Consider the following 26411-nt stretch of genomic DNA (forward strand, 5'->3'; position numbering starts at 1 on the left):
GCGCAGTACGTCCTTTTGCAGCTACGGCCCATGGCCGGATGTGCCTGCGTCCATCATCCGGTTTAGCATTCTCGGTTAGTAATATGGATGTTTTATGTGCGGACCTTCATAAAGTTGTATTTTGTAGAATTTTTGGGAATAGAAATTGGTGATGAATACTGTTCAGTCCTACAGAATAATAGATAAGGAAACAATGAGCCTAAACATGCAAAAGAGGTTTAAGCATGAAAGTATCTTACTAAGAGTTTAAGCAAAATATAAATATGTAAATGTTATAGCCCTCACATTTGGCAGGATGATTCTGATATTATTAGGTTTCTCTTATTCTTGGAACCACATCAAGATTGCTGGTTCAGGACAGCAATTCCCTTTCAACCTATACATCCAGCTCTGCAAGCAGGTTCCACAGGGGAAACGTGGGGGTTGCCACCGTAAAAAACCTCACACTGTTCCAATATGATGCTGAGCTGTCATCTGCTCCACTCAGGTTCCAATCCACGTGTTTTGTCATGTGGTGGGTGCGGCAATGCGCTATCAGCGAATGCTCCAACACTCGTCTCTATCAGATTATAGTTGGGAATGTATGCACAAAGACCTACAATTTCACATGCTTTACTAAAAAGTTTAAAAATTGAATAACTTGTAATAGAAAAGTCTTTTTCTCTTTGAACAAGGAATTTTCTAGGCATTTTCATGCAATCTTTGCTTTAATATATCAGAGTATAACTTTTAATATCTTGGAGTTTATTCTGATTGGTTACAGGTAAATTAGAGTACTAAACCAACTTGATGTGGTCAATGGAAACCCAGCATCTGATCCATCAGTTAGGCAGCACTGGCCTAGTTCAAGTACAACATATAGTGAGCTGATTATAAAATAGTTGAATAGTCATTAAGTCCTTTCATAATAAACAAATAATAAAAAACATTCTCATAACCACTTTATTCAGTTCAGTTTATCATCATTAACTTAATTAGTCTCAATTACATGCTAGTTATTAGTAATTAATCATTATATGACAAGAAAAGTATACAAGGTAGAAACAGGTTGTTCAAGTTCAATTTAAGACAGAAACCTGGAATTTAAGAATTCTAACATTCAAAACTCAACAAATTACTTCTGAGATATGCTTTTCCATATAATAAATAATTAACATTTTGTTATCCAGGCATTTTAATAAGAGTAACTGTGCTGGTTGCAGAGGGCATCTTTATTGTAGAAAATTGTAGAAATGTAATGTAGAAATGATGGGACATACCAGTATTAAGTAAAGCATTCTGAATTTTAAAATACGGAAAAAAAACTTGAGGCTTTGTATCATTAGATTCTAGTATTCCATATCACATAAGACTATCTGAAAGGAATGAAGGGATATTTTTAATATTTTATGACCGACTGACAAACTACAGCAAAAAAATGGGCGTCACAGTTCACTTCAAGTGTTAATGGGATATGTTACTATCCAAGACTGTTGAACTATAAAGATGACTGTTGCAGAAGACAGGGGGTGCAACTGAGCCCTGACCACCAGACACAACTGATAGGAACAGTCACAGGTTCACATATAATTATTTGAATTTCATCCAAGTACCTTTATATAGCACTGTACACACAAGGATGGTGAATCCTTCCTCTTTCTTCTCTTCCTCCCAACTCTTACTTCATGCAAGTATTGTCCTCTGCCTCCCAAATCTGACTGTCTGAGGTGAGGCAGAGGACTTTTTTTAAACCAGTCCCTGGCAAAGTCTGAAGGAGACACTTCCGGGTCAGTCAGAAGTGTCAGGATGGGTCTATCCCTGCAGTTCCCCCTGGAGTTATCCACAACACTCATCGGGGCTGTCACATGGCACTACAATTCTCAACCTGCCCCCAGTTTCAAAAATGGGCGCAGCAACACATGGCTTCTGCCCTCTAGTGTATCGGGGGGGAGTATATACTTTGAACAGGCTAACTCCCCCATGCCCATTTTCCTTGACTCCCTTCCTCCCTTGTAGAGTCACCAGTCCATCGCTGGCCTTCCACTCTGGCCTCCCTTCCTGGCAAGGGTTGCCTTTTCTTCCTGGACAGGATACCGGACAATCCTATTTGGCACTTACACTGTATTATATTTGCATGATGGCCAAAAATACTTGTAAATGTACAGAAGGAGAGATCAGAAATACACTAATTAGCACAGTAATGACCTAAAGTCAGTGTTTAAGTACCACAGAATTACTTTAAAAATATAAATTTAAAAGCACCTGAGAGTGTATTATGACATGACATTCTCAAACCCATGAATCCTTTTCAGGGTGGCTCACAATGGGCTGGGGCTTATCCTTGTAGCAAATTTCACAAGAAAGCCAATACTAAATGGGGCACAATACATTACAAGCCCATTTCTCACAAACACCTACATTCACATGCACATAGGTGGCCAATTTATAACTGTCAATCAACCTAATATATATACCTTGGGGGTGTAGGAGGAAAATAGGATGCTGGATCCAGCAATACTACCCTCTTTCCCAGAGTGTCAACCCGAGAATGTTTTCTTACTTAAATATTTGGCATAATTTCATACAAAAATTAAATATGTTTGCTGAATGCATTACCTGAATCCTGAATACCAAACCACTTTATCTTAAATATAATTAAAGCATATTTTGCCAACTTAGATAAATTATCCTTACATTTTAAATCAGTCCACCCTTTCTTAGGCATAATGCAGATGTTATTAGAAACACTATTTGTATCTTTCTTAATGCTGCAGTGGTTCTTGATTATTAATTCAATCAATGTATCAGACCACAAAGGGTAAGTTCACTGCTAGCACCACCAAGTATTCACATGAGAATTCCTTCTGGCATTGTGCTGCTTCACAAAGACATATTATCATCTGGCTGTTCTCTGGTAGTATCCGAACGGTAGTCATCCATCAGTCCAGCATCCACTGCATGCTGCCACAACCTTTTATTTCCTAAAAGGCCCTGGCCCTTCAGGTAACCTTGTTGGCAGAATAGTGGCGTCTTCTTACTAATCAGAGCATGCTTGAAGCAAGTCTCTAAAAGAAAAATAAATGGTGTAATTGATGTAGCATTCAAAATGATGCCTGTATTATGTCAAAAATGTATATATACAAACTCCCACTGCCCCATCTGTAAATGGCACAGCATTATCTACTTTTGTAATCCCATTTAAATATTAAGACTGTTTATTAGAATGTGAACCCAACTCTAATGATTTGCAAAAGGCACCACATGCCAAAACACTAATGGAGAGAAAAATTTTAGAATTATAAGAATTGTACCAGGGCATAGAAAAGTGCCATTGGGGACATGCAAAAACATAGTGAAGGTGGAGACAAAGCAGTCACATACTAGAAAATGCCATAAAAACCAAGCAACCAAAACAGAAGTCACAAAGAAAGAACACAAAGTCAAAAAGTTAATTGGCCATGCAAAATAGTCATAATAGTCATAAAATGATTGTAACCATCCAAAAAAGAAAGTGATGTCACAACCAGGACAAAAAAAACAGTGATAAAAACATACGTAAAATTTCAAAAACAAAATGAATATGACTTCAAAGAAGCTATAACACAAATTTTAGACACAACCACCTAATACATTTACTCCTGTCTTATTTTGATGAGAACACATCTCTATTGCAACTTACAAACTGTATAATAAACAGCATATGTTTAGTGGTAAGCCCGTGAATTGACCATGTTGAGGCTCTATCCTTAAGGTTACAACACTGCAGAGTAAAAATGGTAAAACAAAACTATATTACAGACCCCTATGATTCAATAAGGAAGGCTTCACACTTTCTAAAGGTGCTTCATCAATGCTTGTGTGTTTCCATTCTAAATCAGAATGTGGTTGCGCATAAACTTTTGGATGCTACTACCTATTGTTATTATTATCCATATTACTAACCGAGAATGCTAAACCGGATGATGGACGCAGGCACATCCGGCCATGGGCCGTAGCTGCAAAAGGACGTACTGCGCAGGCGCAAAAAGAGTCCGCGAGAGGCGGATGAGGAGCCGCGAGAGGGGGACAAAAGAGGCCGCGAGAGGCGGATGAGGGGCCGCGACAGACGGACAAGACCACAGAAAAAAGGAGTGAGCACAGAAAAAAGACAAAAAAGGAGAAATGACGCGCAAGGAGCACCGAAAAAAGGAAAAGGCACATAAAAAAGTAGTCAAATGCAGGCAAAGCACGAAACACATTGCACACGAAACTAGACCCAAAAAAAAAAAAAAAAAAAAAGAGGCTCGCGCACAACAGCAAGGCAACCAACCTCCCACCCCCCCCCCCCCCCCCACCCCCTACAGGCACCGGACAGGACACACACCATGAGGGGGATTCAACAAGCCCATGGAACACAAAAAAAAAGAACACAACAAAACCACCCCACAGACCCTACAAGCAACGGACGGGACACACACAAAGAGGGGGATTCAACAAGACACAGGAACACAAAAAGAAAGAAGACGCTCGCGCAACAACAATCCTCACCCACCCACCCCCACACACACACACATCCATAAGAAGTGACACCCAAAGCCACATATTCTAAAGTGAACGTCAACACCTTCACACTAGACAGCATAGGTGTCAGCATTGGTGGATCTCCTTACGATAAAGCACTATTAACCGTTCAACTGCAGAAAAGGAAACATATTAACAGTGACTGCGATCCTCCTTATTATTTATCCATATTTCGCATGCTGAGAAAGAAACAAGTCATGAATACACGGTCACGGGTACAAAACGAAAAGGAAAGGATAACAGGAACAAACACACGAACACGAAAGAAACAACAAAATAGACGGCTATGCAGCATAGGTGGATCTCATTACAATAAGGCACTATTAACCGATCAACCGCAGAAAAGGCTCCATATTAACAGTGAGTGCAATACTCCTTATTACTTATCCATATTTCTAAAAGAAAAAATGTCTCGACTCCAAAAACGCAAAGCTCAACTACAGCTTCTAACTAACGATGTACCTAAAAGTAAAAACTTTATGAACTGCATTAGATCCTACAATAGTTCATTTGCTTTTGCATCTAACGGAGTAAATATCAGGCCACCAAAAGGCAATGGCCCATACTGCTTTCGCATATGTGCACAAATACTGAATCGCATTGGAACAGTGCACCCTGAAACAAATCAACAACGCAAATATGCACAAATCTACATCCTAGATCCACATGATGCAAGCTATCAATCAAAGTGCTGCATCGCAACAGGCACGGATTCAAAACGAAACACCTCCCGTCTCAGACATACGTTAATGGCAAGGAAGGAAACAACGGGCTTCTCACACAGCACAGGCAAATCGATTACAGCTCCAAAACAACACGTCCCAAATACTACACATGCAACAACGCGCCTCTCAAACGGCACAAGCAAAATATACACCAGGAAAATTCATTCGGATTAATGAATGTCATTTGCAATCATTGTCATTCAGTTCACTTCCCTGAAGAAACAACTGGCAATACAAGTAATACATTTACACGTTGTTGTCAAAAGGGTCAAATTAGACTGCCTCCTTTACATTCATATACTGAATATCTACAAAAGCTTCTAACTAACGATGTACCTGAAAGTGAAATCTTTATCAACTGCATTAGATCCTACAAATCGGTATCCACTATGAACATTAACGGTGGCACTGCACGTGACATCCGTCTTGAAAAAATGTGAATTATTGATGAATGTACAATGGCATGAAGTCACTTACTCAACACCATTCATAAACTTCTACAAACGTTTATGAATAATAATATTCGCTTTGGAGGAAAGGTACTTTTAGGAGGAGGAGATTTTAGACAGTGCTTAGCTATTCTTCCAGATGCCTTGCACTCAGCTATTGTTCAGTGCACCTTAAAATACACAGACAATTGGCATTGCTTTCAAAAGATACAGTTAGTAAAAAAGATACGATGTCCAGAACCAAATCATAACAATTGCTTATTACAACTGAGAGATGGTACACTCACCAATACAGATGGACTTCAGCCACATATTATTACAATTCCTCAAGCCTTTATCTGCGACAACTTAGTTACAGAGAGATTTGGAACAGCAATCTCATTAGACCAAATGCCCCTTTTAACACAACGCACTATATTAGGTCCAAAAAATATTAATGTGCAAAACATAAATACCCAAGTCATTCCATTACTTCCTGGAGAGACACAACTCTTTCTAAGCTCTGACAAACTTGACTCTGATCACAACAATAACCATCTTCATTGACCTTACAAGTTCTGACCTGAAATTACCCTTTACACTTAAACGGCGTGTACAAAGAAATTTTCAAATAAACCTTTACACTGTGCCACACACTTTATTGTTTGCTTTCTATTTGCATCATCTACACCGTCACACTATTCTATATCTCATTCATACATCGCGCTCTTTGTCATTCCCAACAACAGGGGATGGCGAGCGAAGCGAGCAGGGGGCGGAGCCCCCTAGTTATTATTATAAGTATTATTGTCTGTTTTTACCTGCATTATTATCAATCTTTAATTTAATATTGTTTTTTTGTATCAGTAAGGTGCTGCTGGAGTATGTGAATTTCCCCTTGGGATTAATAAAGTATCTCTCTATCTATCTATCTATCTATCACTACTTTCTGCATATCAAACAATATCAGTAATATGTTATATTTATTGCCTAAACTTTGTTGAATCCCTGTCAGTTAAAAGTCGGGTTACTCTTCTGCTTAACCACTCTTCCAATACCAAAATGCATGTCTCTTCTCACTTCCCATCTCATCTCTTTTAGACCCTGGTGTCTCCTCCTGCCACCAGTTGAGTGTTCATCCACAATCCTAACAACTGAAAACTTAAGTAGCCTCTGTTACGGATGCAGCTTTAAACTCCTTTCATCAACACTTTTTAGAACAGGGATAGCCTTCCATTCACTCCAAGAACATCAGGACAGAATTCCCTCTGGCAACTCCTGATGTCTTTGTACCCTTAAGCTATTTATTGTACTCTTGTGTTTAGTCCCCAAGTTGGCACTCCAGCTACTTGCCCTTTCCAAAAACAATATGACACTATACAATTTCCCTGCTATTATGTTGTGTTCAGTGGCAAGGAAGTATTACAACCTTGGGCATTTCCTTCCTGACCTCACTCTTAATTTTATTTATTTAATTTATTGAGATTCTGTAAAAAGCCAAATGACCTAATGGACTGGGAGAGCACTGCATACTTCCACTCAGCCCCCCCAATCCCCCTAATTTATGCAAGTGCATATCAACATTTCCTTCTGGGGCAATCATCACAACTTCAAAGTGTAACTGTCTTAAGCGGCCATTATATGTTCCCATGGTAGTACCGCAGGATTATTCTTGCGGTCAGTGGTTCTATCTTTCTCTTTAAGGCAGTCTACTGGTCTTGTTTCTGCACCATGTGAACCTGGGGGTGCCCTTGCTCTGTCATACCCTCACATGGTTTAGAAAATAATTAAAAGATGGATATTTCAAAACACATATTATGCCATGAATTTCACGTGATCATTGTTCAAGATTTGAATTTTATTTAATTACTGTGAAAAATTGTGCTCATTCTCTTGAGACAGCATACTATACTTTCAGATTCTGTAAAACTTTAAAAGAAGCCAAAGTACCTCAAAATTTCAGAGCTGCATTTCTATTACCTGCATAAAAAGTCCTCAGATCAGTGCCCAAGCAGTTCTCCAAAAAACGCCTCAGTGGTTGAATGTGAGACACAGGAGCACACCACTCTGTAAGAAAGTCTTCTACAATGGGATGTATAGCTTGAGGGCGAGGCAGAGGCCAGCCTTGTGGGCGCAACCTCATCTCAGATTCTGGAAAAGGCAACAGTTCTCAAGATAAGCACCTATTGCATTCATTTTTTGTATAAGTAAAATCTTAACTTTTTGCAGCACTGTGTGGAATCTGCACTTTCTGTGTTATTCAGTTAAGCTAACAGGTGTAATAAAATGTTTGTAAAAATGCATTGTGATGACTGTATTACCTGTGGGCAGTGTTTTGTAGAAATATATGACAGGGTGCAGAAAGTTTGAGTGCCAGGCATCTTTCCAGCTATTTACCGCCCGATTCTTTCCCAAAACATTGCTCAAATTCTTTCCATATTCCATGTTTATAACAAACAGTCCAGAAGGCTCAACCTGGTGTCCAGACAGGTCCTCCAATTTAGGTAGTGATAAGAGAGGAAATTCTTCTAAATATTTAAATTGAGAACCCTTGCTATGAAAAATGAGAAAACAAATAAACGGTCAAAAGCAGAAATATACATGCCTGGAGAGTTCATTGGAGAGTCAGATATGTAGTAGATCACTCACCTCTGCATTAACACCACATCTCCCAGTACACTGAACATTTGGTATATTCCCGATGCCTCATTCAATCGGCGAAGGATGTTTTTTAAAAGGAGGCTAGTAGGTTGTACTGTTGTTGGCCATACATTTCCATGATGGCGCTTTTCCAAAATGTGATGCACAGCACGCACTATAAGGACACAGAAGTTGTTCTACACATTTATGCTTATCCTGTTAAAAACAACAAAACTTTTTTATTAATCAATATATTACCTGTGTACCTAAAGCCATGTATGAAGCCTCCAGCTGACTTTCGATGATCAATGGAATGACTCGCAGTCCCAATCACAAAAATTCCAGGATCATTCACTGCCTCATACCATGGTGTAATACGAGGATACTTTTTCCTGCCACCAGCCACTGGGGTGAGTTTGGTTCCACTGGGAAAGAAAAAATATGCAAATGAACAAACTGTATTTTTAACTTTATGCATGATTTGTCTCACTATTCTATAGTATGAGTGAAAGGAAGACATCTATACAAGTGTGTTATGTTTCTTTTCACAACTTGAAAGTCCTTGGGAATATAGAAATTTTCAACTACCACTTATGAGTGAAGAAAGTAAAATCCTATCCAAATTCAACCTAAACATTACTGCAAGAGAACATCAGAACATGAAACAGACCTAATGCTAGGAGATCGCTTGCAGTCATTTTCTGTGTGAATGATGCTGCAATACTGTGAAGTGATTTATTAAAACATGAATTATACTGATAAGCAGACAGACTTTACAGTTTGCTTTTAGAAGAGTTTGTTAAATGGAATGAAGATTCACATCTAATCAATAAAATTAAAAAAGTGTGCACTAACTTTAGCAAAAGAAAAGTAATTCATCTTCTCAACCTCAATTAAGGGATGTAATACAGAGTATGCAGTAGAACGGGGTTTCAGGGGGTTTCCTTTATAATAAACTACAGTAAAACAAGTGGACAGGTGACATTTAAAAATGTATCCAAAGCATCTGTATGTTTTATTTTTAAAAAACTCTGATCTTTCAATGTTGATTATGCTCTACTAGTATCTTAACACTTCCTTCACTGGAAATATGTTAAGCTTTTGAATCTTTTGTTTGCAGCACAAAAAAAATAATTTAAAGTAAAGAATTAGGTTATTGCATGCCTGTTCCTTTAATGAGTCTTGAGTAAGGTTGTACTTCTGCCTGGGGGTTACAGATGACTGTATTCTATGGATGGAATTAGGTATTTCATTTTAACCATTTGTGGCAATATAATGCCACAGCAGATAACGTCATATTAAATACACATCCTAAGCCACTTTGTAATCAGTATGGAATTTACATGATCTCATTTCTGTGAGGGTGTTTATTCGAGTAGTCTGGTTTTCTATCACATCCCAAAGATGTTCATGTCAGTCTCCAAAGACATTCATGTCAGTCTAACTAGCAATTTTAAATTGGCCCTGCGTGAGTTTGGGTGATTGCGTAAGTGGAACTAACAACCCATCCAGGATTAGTTTTTCACTTGTGCCTGGTGATGCCGAAATGTGCTCCTCCTTCCCCCCAACTATGTACTGGATTAAACAGGCTTTAAGATGTTATGTTCCTGTAACTACAGACCTTACAAAGTTGACTCTCTGAGACAATTGACAATTAAACAGTGATTTCAGACTCCCTATGGAAATTAAGTGCAGAATTTTGGAAAAAGAAAAACTCACGGAAAGTTTTAGAAAGTTAATAAAGACATGCATGAAACATGTCAAGATAGGCCATCTTTTTATTTATTTATTGTAAATTTGCATCTATTCTTTTCTATTTCCCTGACTGCATGCATCAGTTGACCCACATAACTTCAATATGTTTTTAATATTTATAATATACAGACTTGTGTGTTTGCATAGAATAATGGCCACCACAAATGGATCAATGCAAACACCTACTAAAATGCAAATTAGGATTAAGTCATAAAGGTAATATTCAAACAAATACTTGCGAAATAAGGAGAAGTCAAATTCAAATCCCAGGCAGCGAATAATTCGGTTGTAAGGCCTCCTCATAGAGAAGTTGTCATCTTGGTATGAGGGAAGAAGAGCCATAAGGGTTTGACTGTCCAAACCATGTTTTACAGCATGTGTAGACACATTAAGCTCCTGCAGCAGCTGTGCCAAAGTAAGGTGAAACTGGCCTTGGTTATCTTTTAACACTGCCAGCTCCTCTAGACTACCCTCTACAAGTCCATCTAGAGATTTCAACTGGTAGGTGTCCAAAAGTTCATTGTTAAAAGCCCTGCAGAGGAAATCACATCACAATATACAAACATTAAAAAACAGATGTATCCTCAACAGCTTGTTTTTCCCTCATACGTGAGCATTAAAAAAACAGTTTCATAACCAGATGTTACTAACAGATATTTCTTTTTTTCCTTTTACTATGACTTCCAAATCATCTTTTCTGGCAATAATGAAAACCGAGGAAGGTGGTTCAGATATTTGGAGTAAAATGCAGAGAACAATATGCAGTATGATACAGGCTGGTTTTGATGCCAAAAGGAATACAAAAAACGAGAACAGGATGTAAATGGAAGTAGGCACACAAATAATAATCATCACCTTTATGAATGTACTTTACAAGACTATACAATGTTTGTTAAACTGGATGTTTGCATAGCGTATGCTAATAAATATTTCACTGGCATGCTTACCTCAAGTCACCTACATAGTGCGTTTCCCAGGCCAACCTTACAGGTGATCTGCTATAGAGGTGAATATGGTTTGTCACACCAAGAAGATTAGTTGCAGTTTCAAAGGCTGAATTTCCCTTTCCCAAAATAAGAACTGTTTGGCCAACAAATGTTTTTGCATCAACTGAGATGGATTCATAGCCTTCAAGGTGCTCAGAACCAGGAAAGTTAATAATGTGTGGAACCCAGAGTCCTGTTGCAACCAGTAGTACACTGAAACAAAAACCAAAATTTACTATGAATAGCATTCAATCTCTGGTAATTGATCATCATTTATGGTATTTTCACATTTTTTACAATTCCACTGTAAGCCACTGTAATTTTTAAATATATTAATAGTATTAAACACACCTGCAACTAAAATGGTTTCCTATTTTATCTATTAATTTGTATTGATGGCTATACCAAGAAGTGCCTTCATCAAATTTATGAACACTAATAATCTCTGTGCCATATTTCACTTTGATGCCAAGTTTGGAGGTGAAGTCTTTCAGGTAGTGGAGCATAGACTCACGATGGGGATAAAATTCAGAAGAATAATGCCGAAACAATAGTGTGTCATCATCACTCAGCAAGGAGTTCCAATCATGTCGCAGGTTGAACTCTTTGTTACTTTTTCCAGTATACTGCTTGTTGATACTTATTAGCCGATTGTGACGTGGATATCTGGAATGAGACCGTGATCAAATTTTAGTATGCTACTTATTATTGCACATATACAAATGCAAGCAAATTTAAAAATTAATTTAAATATAATGTAAAATTGACAACCCACCATATTTCTTAAACATATAGTATTAAGAGAGAGAAAATCGTAACCCTCTGAACCTTCCTCAGCAAGAAACGAGTGTGGAGAAATTATTTTGACTTTAAGAAAAAAAAAAACATTGTAAACATCATGAAGTAAATGCTAGTTATCTGAAGCACTAGTACAGGTGGCAGCTGAAGAAAGCACGATGCACTTCTAGGACAAAAATTAGACTGCAGTGAAGAAACAGTTATGCTGATAACTGTATAAGAGTGACCTGAAAAAACACTGTTCTATTGCTTCAAAAAATTGTCTAAAGTTGAAACTTGGAGTACTATATACTCTTAACCATTAATTCTTAAGATTAGGGTGTTTATATGCAGGAAGGGTGTGAAAAGTATTCTTGTAGTTAGCAATTGTTTGTCTTGAAGAAAGCGTTAGATAAAGCACTGTTGAATTTCCACAGTTTTAGAATTGAATAACACCAGTTTGTAGAAAGTCAGGGATGGAGATGTACTAGCTGTTTGCCTGAATGAAGATGGTAGTTATGTTGAATATGAATTTAGAAGAAGATTTAACCTTCAACAATGCAAAAGGATAACACACAAACACTGACCTCTCATGTGTCATGATCTGGACTTTACTTTATATTTTATCACTTTTCCCTTGTTTGCTAAAAATAAACTATATATAATTTGGAGGGTTTCAGAATTCAATTAAACTAATTGTGAGGTTGGTCTTATAATTTAAAACATTTTTAAAGATGTTATTTTTGGAATATGTCTTGACGTGGCACCATTTTGTTTCTTAATGGGAGAGGCCCATTATAAAAAATGCTGTTTGTGATGCAGGGCTATAAGGCTGTTGCTGAGCAGGATAACCTGGAGTGTGCAACGGATGATGTCATTACTTCGACCACATAAAGGTCAGCATCATACATTTATGTACAGTTCAAATTTGTTACCGATTCCTTTCTGTTCACAGACTTTCATTTATGTCTTGCATTTTGACTTTGGTGGCTTGAAATATTCTGGTTACTGACTCTACATTTCTTGACCATCAATTTTGTCTCGTATTCTGGATTTTTTGTATTTAAATCTTGCACACCAATCCCTTGGCTAGTTATTACATATACGATCCGTCTTATGATTATAATGTTACTTTAAACTGATGCCACCTTACGCTGTCAGTACATCAAATGCTTTTACTGATTAACATTTGTTTAAACACATTTTGGATGGTAGAGAAAAAAAAGTGTCATATTGACAAGTTTGTCCAATGTCTATAATACAAAAACTGAAGCATGCTAATTTCTCTTCAGGTCCAAACTTTCTGTACTCTCTTATCATACCCTTTAGTTCAGATGTCATACAAAAACAAATATGCTATTTCCACAGATCAATTAATCAACCTTACATGAACTTTATACAGTTTCTGCACTATTATTGCTTCATAAGCAACTTTTCTGGTATTGCACCATTACAAGTTTACATTACATGTTTTACTTCTAAAAAATCTGAAGACATCTCACACAATACTGTAAGGAAATTAGTATGACCACAGAAACACATGACCAAGGCATTATAGAAATAAAACTGTAATTGTTCAGTTTAAAAACACATCACTTTGAAAATTAAATTTAAATGCATAAGCTACTTTTTATCTATATGTGTGTGTTTGTATATGAGTAAATGAATGATTATTTACTTCAAGCAACTGGTACAGACTCTATGATCCTAAATTTCAATTAAGTGAAATATAAATTGTATTGACAAAAGAATAGATTGTATGGAAATAGTTTTTATGTTCCATTTGAATTTGAGGAAGAATTTTCAAGTATAATATATTATATATATATATATATATATATATATATATATATATATATATATATGTGTGTGTGTAATTTTATAAACATCAATAAGCATTTAAAACATTTACCCAAAACAGTTACAGTGAGAAGTTCAGTAAATGTGTTTCTGTTACCTCTGGAAGAAACTCCCAGGGATGTCACTTCGCTCCAAAACTATATAGTCCCTTCCCTGTTTCTCCAAAAAACATCCCATTTGTAAACCAGAGGGACCTGCTCCCAGAACACAGTAGTCATGGTAACTGGAGATTGGTTGTGTGTCCTTAGAATCAGTCACACAAGACACAAGTCCTGCCACTAGGAGCCAGTTGAAGAGACCCTGCAACATCACAGCACTTGACTGTGAAGGTGAGAGAAACAAATTAAAGTCAGTTAAAAATATTTTACATATGAAGAAAGCCATGAATGCTTACTATGCCACAACATATACAAATTCAAGAACTGCAGGAGAAATATGATAAAAAATGTGATTTACATATAAATTAACTTTGTGTGACTTAACACCATGCATATTAGATTTGAAATTTATTAATTTAATTTTTACATTCCCTTTTTTCACTACTGTGTCACCATGTCAAAAACAACTGTAGCAAGTTGTCCAGGAACCACACCAGAATAGAATGACAATCCACTGAAAGGCAAACTCAAGTACACTTAATCACTCACACTGGCCATTTAGGCCGTCAATTACTATAGCACACATGGCACATCTTTAAGATGCACTTTGTTTTCTGTAACAAATGGGTCCCCTGTTTGAATGACAACTGCAGAAAATATTTGAGAACTTAAATCCTGTTTTCTACAATAAAACAAAACTCTTTACATCTGATATGCCAAAAGAAAACTTGAGACTGGGCTAGGTAAAGCTGGTGTTTGAAAGACACAGTAGCTTTCTTAATTTGTGGCCAATATCTTCTGTTAATTGAACGTATCATTTAAACAAAAAGCTTTCCTTAGCTCTCAGTTTGGAATTTCAGAAATCACTAGTAGTGTTTTTTGCTTCTCTATGTACTTCTGACTTTATGTAAACTGTAGTATTATTAGTATAATTTTAGACTATGCTTTTAAAGACTCTTAAGTGATTCTTCATTGGTTTTCTTTAACACCAAGTCATTTTACAAATAAATGTAAAAATATCATTGCTTACCATAACACAGCTAACATGACACCAATTACACTAGTTTTTAGCTATTACAGCCATCCATTAATGCACCATAACAGTTATCCAGTTTTGAGTATCAGGAAGACAGTGCCTATCCTGGCAGCACTGTGCACAAGGAAGGAATCAACCCCATTTTATATAATCTGTTTAAAGTAAACAAATGATAATAATATTAAGGACGAGGCACACAAATTCAGTCTTGTTTGGTAAACATTTAATTGATCTTCTCCAAATATTTATGTATAGTATAATGATAACTTTTAATGCAGCTGAAAAAAGAAAAGCATTATGTTATTTATTTGCATATCTTAACAGCAAGAATTGGATTCTGAGAATTTAGAATAAAACTACTGCTCTTCAGGGCTTTATCTGTATATAATAGACAGCTTTGTTTCACCTAGCACATTTAAATCTAGTATATTAGCTCTAATATAAACTACAGAACTAAGCAATAAAGAATAAAAGCTACCCTCACCCTATAAACAATGTCACCTAGCTGAAACATTTCAATTTAAATAAATGCAAAGAATTATTATTATTATTATTATTATTAAAATCTGTTAGCTAATTTACTGCTAATCCCAACAAATAAGTCTTGTACTTTAGATCCTTTGAAAATTATATCATGATATACTCACTGTTTCATATTAAAAAAACTTGCCATTCTCTGAAGATCAAGTCAGACTGTAGCACACCCTATTGGGAGATCTACTGTATTACTTAATGGGCCTGTCCAGTGTGCAAGGTATTGGCAAAACTATAGCTTCAAACTGAAGGTGTTCTCCTAAAATAAATGTATTAAATAGATTAACACAACATTATGAAAAAAGCATCTATTTATTTAAATCTACAATTTTAAACAGCCATAGTATTACATAATTTAATTATTCAGTATTTCACAAAGCACATTTCTAAGTAAACACAACCCCAACACTTTTACAAATATAAGAAGATATAGTTTTTACAGAAATTCATATGTGTACATAGTCAGAGTACTTACTAAATGTGTGATTCATCATCCAGGTTCAGGGGCCTTACGTCCCAACTCTAAAGCAGTATACTGTTAAGTTACATTTAATGTGATTCAGTAAATATTCACAGTGGAAACTGAGTACACTCAGTAAGTTAATTTTATTTATTAGAAAACAAAAGTCCAATCATATATTTTAATATTTTTTACTACGGCACCAGAGACGGATGTGGCATGCTGGCTGGATCATGCAGACATGGTACACTGGAAAATACTACAACTACTAGTACAGGTAACAAGCCACACTGCCTGCAAAAACATGGTAAACAGCTTGGATGCAAAGTATGAAATGGTTTGAGGCTCAAACGCTATCCCTAAGCAAGTAACATAACCTGCCAGTTGTTGAATTATGAAAAAATTACTAACCATTATGTACTCTGTTTCTTAAATCTGTTTGTATGTGTTACATAATGGATATCTTAAAAACGTGGATGCTGACACTCATTGAAAATCAAGTTTGGTTTGCTTACAAATTCTGAGTCATCCTTGGATCCAATTAACAAATAAATAAATAAATACTTGTGCTTGACAAAGGTGAATGACACAGTGGCATATGTGTTAGTGTTGCTGCCAAATGGTTGCAAAATTTTAGGGCCAAATCCTGTTCTCATCTCTGGTTCAAGTGGGCTTTTCTCATTGTACTCTGGTGTTCCTTCAACATCTCAAAGGCTTGCTGGTCAGGCTGACTAGTAACACTAAACCACTACAGTGTGGTGGGGGTGCACTGTCCGGCATTGTCGAATAGATGGCCTTTCAGCTTCCAGTGAGTAGAGGCCGTGACCGCGTTAGCCACGCGAACCTGTACAATCAAATTACATGTTAGACACTACAGTACGGCAACACACATTCTGTAGCAATTCGGCTGTGTTTGTGTTTTGTCTGTGAGTTCGGGGTTCCTCTCCAGGTGGAAACACGCCTGGACAGATGGGTGGAATGAGTGAAATTTTATTTGTCGAAAATGGCGATTTTCAATCTGTGCATACATTAACAGTCTTTGCCATCACCAAATATACCCTATCAACCACATCGCATGTGTGAAAAGTATGTCTGCATACATTAACAGTCTTTGCCATCACCAAATATACCCTATCAACCACATCGCATGTGTGAAAAGTATGTCATGCCGACTGAACACGTTTCAGTCTTTGTAGGAGGAGACTTGAAATATCATGGTGTCTGAGATCGCTGATGGCACCGTAGCCTCGTGCTGTTCCATCATCAACTGCCCACTCTAAAGCACGTCCGTTCTGATTCCGCTCCCTGCGCTCGCGGCCACATCGCGATGTCACTGGGTAAAGTAAAGTAAAGTAAAGTAAAGAAAAAAAAAATTCTATAGCACAACCGGCAGCTCTGTGATACCTTCACTTCAGAGTAAAAGGTTCAAGATTCCTATATAAAAAAATATCCTTGTCCATAAATGGATTTTTCTCAGTAAAAGTAGTGTAACTGGAACAGAAACGCGCCACCTAATTAAATATCATGTACCGACAAGACTTGGCGTCAAACCAAGGAACGTGTTGGAACGCAAGCCCGCGGCAATCGAAATAGGACGGACTGCTTTTATAATTGCGCAGCACCACCCATTTACGAGTTAAGGCCGCGACACGGAAATTCCAGCAGGCCGTCTGTCCAGACCCCGGCTTCTTGTTAGCAACGTAGCCGTCAGTTCGTCTCCAACCATTTCCGCACGTGTATTGTCTTACCTTAACGGCGTTATCTACTCCACATTTCGTGTGTATTTAGTAATTCAAAAGCCAAACTACTGGAAAGCACCAGCAAGATACCGTTCACTTCACGGTGGGCGGTGCTTGCAGACAGATGGGAAGAAACACTCTGTTAAATAGCTCAGAGGCAATCTGTACATTGTATGAGAGAGCGAGCGGGAGCTCACCAAACGACGAAAAACAAAAAGCAGCGGCCCGTGGAAATAAAAACGCGCACAAAATCTAGCGACGGCTATAATAACGGTGTGTTTCCAAATGTAAATAGTCACTGTATAAAATAGAATACCGATGATGTATTATAGAATACTGATGATGTATTTATTTACTAACAGGGTCTTTCATAAGCAAGGGACATTTATTTTGGGACATATGCGTCAAAAATAGGATTTTATATGCAGTAAACGAAATATTTAATTACAGCCTTTGCGTTAACTTTTTTATTAAGATTCTTGGAAAAAGTTTTACAATACTCCATTTTATATAAATGAACAACAAAGTGTCAAACTTAATACATGGCAATGCCATAATAGAAACAATGCATTTTCTATAGTGAGCTGGCCAAAAGGCGTGTGGATGTCCAGCTGTATGAGCTGATTTAACCATGGGTTGATTTTCGGGGTCTACTAAACCCCACCTTCCTCCAAAACAACAGATGCACTTCTTTCACTTCATCTTTACCCACTTCTCTGTGCAGTCCATGTGCTTGACCGACCTCCATACAGCTCAGTCCTGCACCTCTTTCCCAGTCAGACCCTTTCCCTTCAAATCTTCTTTTACTTTATCTTTCCACCACTCTTTTGGCCTCCCTTACTTTCTGTTCCCCTGTATTTCCATTCCTATCACTCTTTTGACTATGTATTCATTGTCTCTCCTTGTACTTTCTTAGATATCTCTTCCAATTTTGTTGATCTGATTGTCCTTTGTTGTAACTCCACACATCCATCTCAACATTTTCATTTCTACCACATCTACCATCTCCTGCTCTCCTTTTACTGTTCATGTCTCAACTCCATGCATCATTGGAGGTCCTACCACTGTCTTAAAAACCTTATCTTTAACCTTCACCTTAATTTTTCAGTCATGTAATACTCCTGATAACTTCTTCTGATTGTTCCACCCATACTGCACTCTTAGGGTTATCATTGCATATAATTTTCCATCTTAGGCTTCCACTGACCCTAGATGTTTAAATTTATCCACTATTTTTAATAGCTTTACCCTTAGGTTAACTTCTAAATCCTGATCATCATTAAACCTCACATATTCTTGTCTTCTTCCTAATTATCTTCAATCCTCTATCTTCCAAAGCCCTTCAGTGTTCTTCCAACTTCCTCTTCACTTCCTCATTTCTGGTGGTACACAATACAATATAATCCCCAAAAAGCATGTATCATGGGGATTGATCCTTTATCTCCTGACTCAACATATCCATAACCAGATTAAAGAGGTAAGAACTTAAAAAGAAGACCCTTTCTGCAAACCTACTCTAACTGGGATCTTGTCTGTTACCCCAACATTGCTTTTAATTGGAGTTCTCACTCCCTCATACTTATCCTGGATCCCCCCGAACAGACCCACTATGTTACTAAAATAAGGCTCAAATAAAGGGCATTTACCCCCTTATTTTTGGAAGGTAATTTAGGTATGTTAACAATAAGCAAATAACACAGGACAGTGATGAAGTGTTAAGGCTGCTGCCTCTCAGTCCGGGATTTCGTGTTCCCCTGCTCTTTGCCTGTAGTTTGCATGTGGGCTCATGTTTATGAGTTTATCTTGGTTTCTTCCTAAAGGCGTGCAGGCCAGGTAAATTGGTGGTGCTAAATTAGCATGTGTTTGTTTACATTGTGATGGTAAAACACCCACTGCTTGCTGGGAGAGGCTCCAGCTGCCCAGTGATGCTGCCCTGGATACTCTGGTTTAGAAAGTGGATGCATGCATCAATGAATACTACAGTATACCCATCCTGTGATAAGCAACTCTCTCTAACTTTAGGTCACCTGTCCTCTAAACAGAGAAACATTCTGTACAGTTTTAATTTCAGATTACTATACCGTTTCAGATTTAGCTTGAGAGAGGTTATTTCAACTTGCCTGTTTTGTCTACAGTATTTTTGTCTTTCACACGTCTGATAGTGCATGCATTCCAAACGCTTATGCCTGCCAGGACAAATAGCAGCAAGGCGGTCTGAGCAAATCTCCATGACACGTCACACTAAACCCTGTTACAAAATATTTAAAAAAACAGTATGTGATATTTGTCTCTGATGAAGCAAATAAATAATTGAAAAAGAACCAACCAATAACCACTTAGCTTAGTTTAGAACACATAGGAATGTTAAATCATACTTACATTTTCTAATTTGTTGAAAATAAGGAAGTGATTATTTACAATTACAATAAGCAGACTAACACGCTTAAAAAGGCAACCTTTTCTGTTATTTAAATATAGTCAATAGTATTTGTGTACTTTTTCATATAGAATAACAAACCCACCTCATACAGTATTATCTATATTACTAAACGACAGTTAATTTATGCACGGCGGACGCGGCGGACGCACCGAAGCGCATGCGCACTGCGGCGTGGCGCCCCAGAGTCAAACGCAGCAGCTTCCCAGAGTCAGTAGGTGGCGCCCAAACAACACAACCTGTAAACTAGACTTGCTCTACTCCACTATGCCAGCAGTCTGTGTGGCATGTTCAATCTACCTAACGACACAGCCGCAGAACAACAAAGACGAGACCGCATAGATAAACACAATAAACAGAGGCTCCTACAACGCGCTTCAAAAACACCACACGCAAGACCGCATGGATACAAACAATACACGGAGTTCTCCCACAACGTGCTTCAGACACACCAGAAGCAAAGACATCATGGCTCCACAATGAAAGGGCTCAACTAACGGAAATACAAAACGAGCCCGTATGGATAAACACAATGAACGAACGCACCCACAACACGCTTCTGACACAGCACAGGCAAAGGAGGCACGTATCCAGATGGAGGGAGCTCAACGATTAGTAATACAAACACGAGCCCGTACGGCTACGACCTGTAAACGAGCCCGCATGGATAAAAACAATGAACGAAGGCGCCCACACAAAGAAACCGCTTTAGTTCAAATAGGGTTATTGAATTAAATGGAAACTTTACCATGCCTACGACCTGTGAACTAAATCTGAGGTGAAGCGTGCACGCCAGGTTGTACAGCCGCCTGGACGCGACCGCCCACACCACCGCATATATGATGACACAGCCATAAAAAAACAAAAACGAGACTGCATGAACAAAACCAATAACAGAAGCGCGTTTAAATGAACTGTCCCAGGATGCACCCACCCTCCATGATATTTCATCACGCAGTGGCTTCCCACCGAGGCACATATGTACTGCGCCGTGGCGCACGCCCCAGAGTCAAACGCAGCAGCTTCCCAGAGTCAGTAGGTGGCGCCCAAACAACACAACCTGTACACTACACTTGCTCTTATCCACTGTGCCAGTAATATAGATCACATAACGGTCACAGACTCAAACCCAGCGGCTTCCCAGACTCAGTGGTTGGCACACGAACACCACAACCTGTACACTAAACTTGCTGTGCTCCACTCTGCCAGCCGTCGGTGTCAGCAAAGGCAACGAAATCACGTCTCCACAAAACGAAACCGCTTTAGTACAGATATGCTTATTTAATTAAATGACATTTCCTCAGACGCACCCACCCTCCATGATATGTCATCCATCCAAATATCGGATGGAACAGAAACTGATTGCCATTCTTGGATTTACGATTCTCTAGAGAATTGCGGGCTTACTTGTAATTTTATATTATGAACAATTTACAATATTTGACATGATATGTCACATCATTTTCTAACCTTCTCAATCTTAAATTGACCAGGGACATGGGGGGCTGGATCCCATCCTAGTTAGCAGTGGGCATAAGGCAGGAACAAACCCTGGACAGGGAGCCAGTCCTTTGCAGGGTGAACACACACACACACACTAGTGCCAATACAGTATTGCCAATTCACCTAACCTGCATATCTGTGGACAGTGGGAAGAACATCGGGAAATGAACCCTGCTCTCCTTATTGCGAGGCAGCAGCAGATTCATCACTGTGTTGCCCAACATGACATGAGATATGATGTTGATATGTAGAAATAGTGCAGAGACTGTAAAAAATGTAATTTGTCTGTGCCCCCCAGGCCTATATGTCAAACTATGCCCATGGATTTAACTCCTGAACAGTGTGTCCTATCAGTTCCTTTGAAATGGCATGATCAGTGATCCTGTAGAAAAATACCAGTGTGTGCTACATGAGAATACTGGAAGATTGATTCATAAAAATAATTTAGGATTATTATTTCAACATTATTAATTTTTATCTTCTTTTTTTGCAGTTCTTCTGTGTGTTTGAGTAGGGTTCTTGTTGGATGTTATACTATTCCTATATTCCATGAGCTTTTGTAAACACTAAATTTCCTTTTGGGATAAATTAATTAATTTTGAGTTAATTAGTAAATATAGTTGAATGTCTTAATAAGGATGTTTAAGTATAATTTATAAAGCATATTACTAAACTTGATTCTATTGAATCTACCATGATTTGTTTTATAGTGCAGAAGAATAAGTAACAATGGTTTTATTAGACAGTTGTAATATCCTATTTGTGAAACTGGATGATCTGGTGTTGGTTTGAATTTAGTTAACTATTTTTTAAAAGTCATTATTGAAATCCATGGTCTTTAATCCTTAGTCCTATACACCCATTTACTTACTTATTAGGTCTCTGCAAGCAACATGTCCAGGGCGACACCGGGTGTATCTTTTCAAAGAACTCCTTTGTCTCTTTCCGCATATCTCACCAAACTATCCTTAGTCTTCCTATTTCCCCTTCCATTCTGGTGGCTAGTACATGATCTATTTATGATGGATTGAGTGCTTCTTTTCAAACAGTGGCCAGTCCTTCTCCTAGGCTAAAACTACAGTATAATAATACTGGGCTGGTTTCATCATTCTCTAATTTCCTGATTTTTTACTTTAATGCAACAACATACTAGATACTAGAAAATCAGTAACTATATAGACATAGTAACATAGATACTAGCATAGTAGATAAGTGTCTGTAACCAAGTCACTTTACTTGCTTGTTTTTTTTTTCATTGTAAGCAATTGTGCTATAGTTCTGCAACTGTTAAAAGTTTAGGGATGATGTCAACTATGGAAAGGAGCCAATTAAAATAATAGGTGCGATTTTTCATGTTCTGTTTGGTCAATGGGCTCCCGTATTACAATTTGAATGTTCTCTCCATGTGTGTGTGGGTATTCTCCAGGTGCTGTGGTTCTCTCCCACTGTTTGAAGACAGGTAAGTTAGGTGGAGTGGTGATGCTAATTTGGCCTTGATGTGTGTGTGTGTGTGTGTGTGTGTGTGTGTGTGTGTGTGTATGTTCACCCTTCGATAGGATGGTGCCCTGTCCAGGGATTGTTCCTGCCTTTCCCCCATGATTTGGCATAGGCAATAGCTCCAATGTTACCCAGCTTTTGACAAACAGGTTTGGAAAATGAATGGACTCAAGGATATTGTGGCATCTAATGTTTAAAAGGATTAGGAGCTGTTAGTGTTGTTCTTATGCATCCAGTGTCCTGTGTTAGAATCCTGTATCTGGTTGTGGTCTCCCCATGTCTGTTTAGGTTTTCCTGTGAGTACTCCAGTTTTCTTCTACATTTCCATAGATAGATAGATAGATAGATAGATAGATAGATAGATAGATAGATAGATAGATAGATAGATAGATAGATAGATAGATAGATAGATACTTTATTAATCCCCAAGGGGAAATTCACAATGATGTGTGTGTGTTAGGTTAATTGGGTCATTTAATTTGGTCTGCTCTGCCCAGACCTACTTCAAACCACCCTGTTGCAAGTTGGAGAGGTGCACTGGCTTCTCGTTCCTGGCTTGGTTTGCTCTTCCTCCACATATGAAGCAGGCAGGAAGTATGCTTGAGGGACCAAAGTACGGCAGAAGGGACAGGCGCCAGGAGGATGCAGGAAATTCCAAGACGTCAGCTCAACTCAGGAAGGTCGCCAAATAGAGGATGTTGATGACCCATTCCAGTCAGGTGATCTCCTGGGAGGATTTTTAAAAAAAGAAAAGTAGTCTTAAGGGAAAGAGAAAGCACTTGTTCTAGGGTGCTACCTGGCATAGAAGACACCTTATTCTCATAACTGAGGCAAGAACTCGACTTTTTAAAAGAAGAGACTGTGCTAGCGTTAACTGATAAAAAGACAAGTACTGCTGTTTTAATAGGGGGTCATAGAGAATGTATTCCTTTTTACATATTATTACTTTTTTTAATATAAGGCTATATCTGTCTACAGTATTATCTATCTATTGCAAGGAAAGAGAATCTAATTAGAGACAGTGTTTGGTTGGGTTAGGGCGCCACCTACTGGCTGCTGGCTGCATTAAAGAAAAGACCCAGTATTATTATTCTGTCAATCAATCTCTTTTATTAATTTCCAAGTTCTTGAAGTTATTTAGTTTTTGCTGTTGTGTCTGACCTGTAAGAGGTACTATGCCTGTTTCTAGTTACAGGTATTTTATGATGTTTCACCATTGTCACTGTTTTTGACTGTTTCTTTATGTTGCCAGTGGTCACTCAATAATTTCTAACTGTTTTAGAGTTCTCTTCTGGAAGATTTTTTTTATGTCAGGGTTTTTAATTTTGTTAAATGCAGTCCCTCATCATATTGAGGCTGTGGATGTTTTCTTCACCTTGATGTGAATTTTAGATTTTAGAAACAACTTAATTTATGCTTTATGGAAGAAGTCTGATTAGATGGGTTGCACTCCCTCTCTTTTCGCTGTGCCAGAAAATCCTTCTTGTTCCTATTTTTTTAATATAATCAAAAATTTTGTGCTTCAGAATGTATTATTTCCTCAATTATCCTTTAAATTTCAGCTTTTCTTTGTCTGTTGTTTCTTTCTAAATGTTTTACTTAAAGTGAACTTAGGTAGGTGGAATGGGACAAAGTTTCAACAAATGATTGGAAAAAAAGCAGACAGAGAGAGAAGCATCATTCCAAAGTTCATAAAAGTAAAACATTCAATATTTGTATTTTCCATGGTTGCACAAGGAACATCAGGGCAAGCCATCTGATTAAATGACATATTCCATTAACGTAAAGAAACAGCTTCCAATCATGAAATTAACTGGAGCAAAAAGCAGTAATCAGTTCGATCAACAGGAATGAGACTAAGAGTTCTCTCCTTTAAGGGTTGAGTATACCATACGTTTATCTCAGTTTCATACAGAAAAGCTAAGATTAAAACCTTCCTTTTTGCGAGTCATTGCCTTATATACATTTTTTGTTTTTTGGTAGACATGATGGTCTGTCATTAACAAGTTATTCTCTGCCTCTCCATGTCTCAGAATAAGATAAATAGTTTAACAGCAATTTATGTTTTAATATGCTTTGAATGATAGGGATAAAGCTTCATCTGTCCCTTGACTCAGTTAATGACAACTTACAAAAATCAGTTTATTTTAACTAAAGTAATGAATAGATAAAGGAACAAGTTATGCAAGTGGTCTAGTACCAAAAAAGGGGGTCAATCACAACAAACCTGTACTCGCCCTAACTATACAAGGTTCTGAGCCTTGTCTAGAAGGTAGGGTTCCAGGTCCACTTTCCTACAAAATGGTATCCAATTAAGACTCCTTATGTGCACATGTTCTGCATTCTCTCATTCCTCTCTTGTTACTGCTAGCTGCCTACTGATTTCAAGGTCATCTTATGATTTCTGCATAGGGTTTTTAATATGCACCCTAAAAATACTTCTGGAAGCACTCCAGTATTCCAGGTTTGAGTAAGACTTTGGATTTCCTGTGGCTATCCTCTTTAGAGATCCCTCCAGTTTTTCCAGGTGTTTCTTCTTTTCTGAGTCCCTACTCCTAATAAACATTTGGGTCATATGGCCTAAAGGTGACCCGAATATTATAATGGTAGCAGGGGCACTCATTATGCATGACAGTTCCCTGCTGCAACCTGTTTGCTTGGGGAATCCTTGTTACATTACCCAGAGTCACTTATCTTTCCATGAAATAATTATTCCTGCAGTATCTACCTCCAGGGGTTCTTCCATACTCCAGGGGGCTTAACATCCACATATTATTCAATTATAAAATTGATTCCAGACTCTAGAGCTCATTCCAGAATTAAGAGAGATGGCACTCCCTCTTCCGATTACCAATGCAGGTTGATAGGCCTCCTTACGCTCCAACTCCTGCCCTGTACTATGAGAAACTGGTTGCAGCTTCAATTACAAAAAGGCCTCTCATTGTGCTATGTACTGATCATATCAGATAATTTATATTGATTTGAAAATAATAACTATTTATAGATGTGCTTTCTCTTGACAGAAGATGGTCTTCACATATGATTCAGGGTTGATGTGCTCTCTTTTGGCATTTTTTCCACCTCTTTTTTGGGTATTATCTGGTTACTCTACTTTCTTCCCAAAGTCAAAGTTATACTAGTTTAATATACAGCACATACCTGTAAATATTGCTGTTTGGGCTATAGTCATGATGTGAGCCATCTAAGAGGGGCTAGAGCACTATCCAGGATGAACTTTTCATTTGTAGCATTTATTGGACTAATCTGTATGAAATCCCAACTATTATAAGTGAAAATAAAAAGAGAAGTTTTAGACTATCAGTTAAATTAAGACAGACTTTGTAATATTCACAAAATTGCCGGCAAGTACCTGGATAATCTCATGTTACATTCCTTA

At 37.8% G+C, this 26411-nt stretch overlaps 1 protein-coding gene across 3 annotated transcripts; it reads right to left on the reverse strand.

The window, feature by feature from the left end:
* Nucleotides 1-973: 973 nt before the first annotated feature.
* foxred2 (FAD-dependent oxidoreductase domain containing 2) lies at nt 974-17703 on the reverse strand. 3 transcript variants are annotated; one of them, XM_028815578.2, is made up of 12 exons: nt 17587-17703; nt 15492-15637; nt 14839-14996; nt 13808-14031; nt 11425-11739; nt 11035-11286; nt 10323-10619; nt 8591-8757; nt 8342-8507; nt 8014-8246; nt 7673-7843; nt 974-3044 (listed from the first exon to the last, which is right to left on the reverse strand). In XM_028815578.2, the coding sequence occupies exons 3-12, from the start codon at nt 14839-14841 to the stop codon at nt 2860-2862; spliced, it is 2013 nt and encodes a 670-aa protein (XP_028671411.1). In that variant the 5' UTR covers nt 14842-14996; nt 15492-15637; nt 17587-17703; the 3' UTR covers nt 974-2859. The 3 variants fall into 3 exon arrangements, with proteins under 3 accessions (XP_028671411.1, XP_051790481.1, XP_028671412.1); XM_051934521.1 differs by having other exon boundaries at nt 17668-17689; XM_028815579.2 differs by lacking the exon at nt 17587-17703 and adding an exon at nt 17243-17307.
* Between the last annotated feature and the right edge of the window lie 8708 nt (nt 17704-26411).

Source organism: Erpetoichthys calabaricus, chromosome 12 (assembly GCF_900747795.2).
Source record: "Erpetoichthys calabaricus chromosome 12, fErpCal1.3, whole genome shotgun sequence".
In the NCBI taxonomy this organism is placed as follows: Eukaryota; Metazoa; Chordata; class Cladistia; order Polypteriformes; family Polypteridae; genus Erpetoichthys; species Erpetoichthys calabaricus.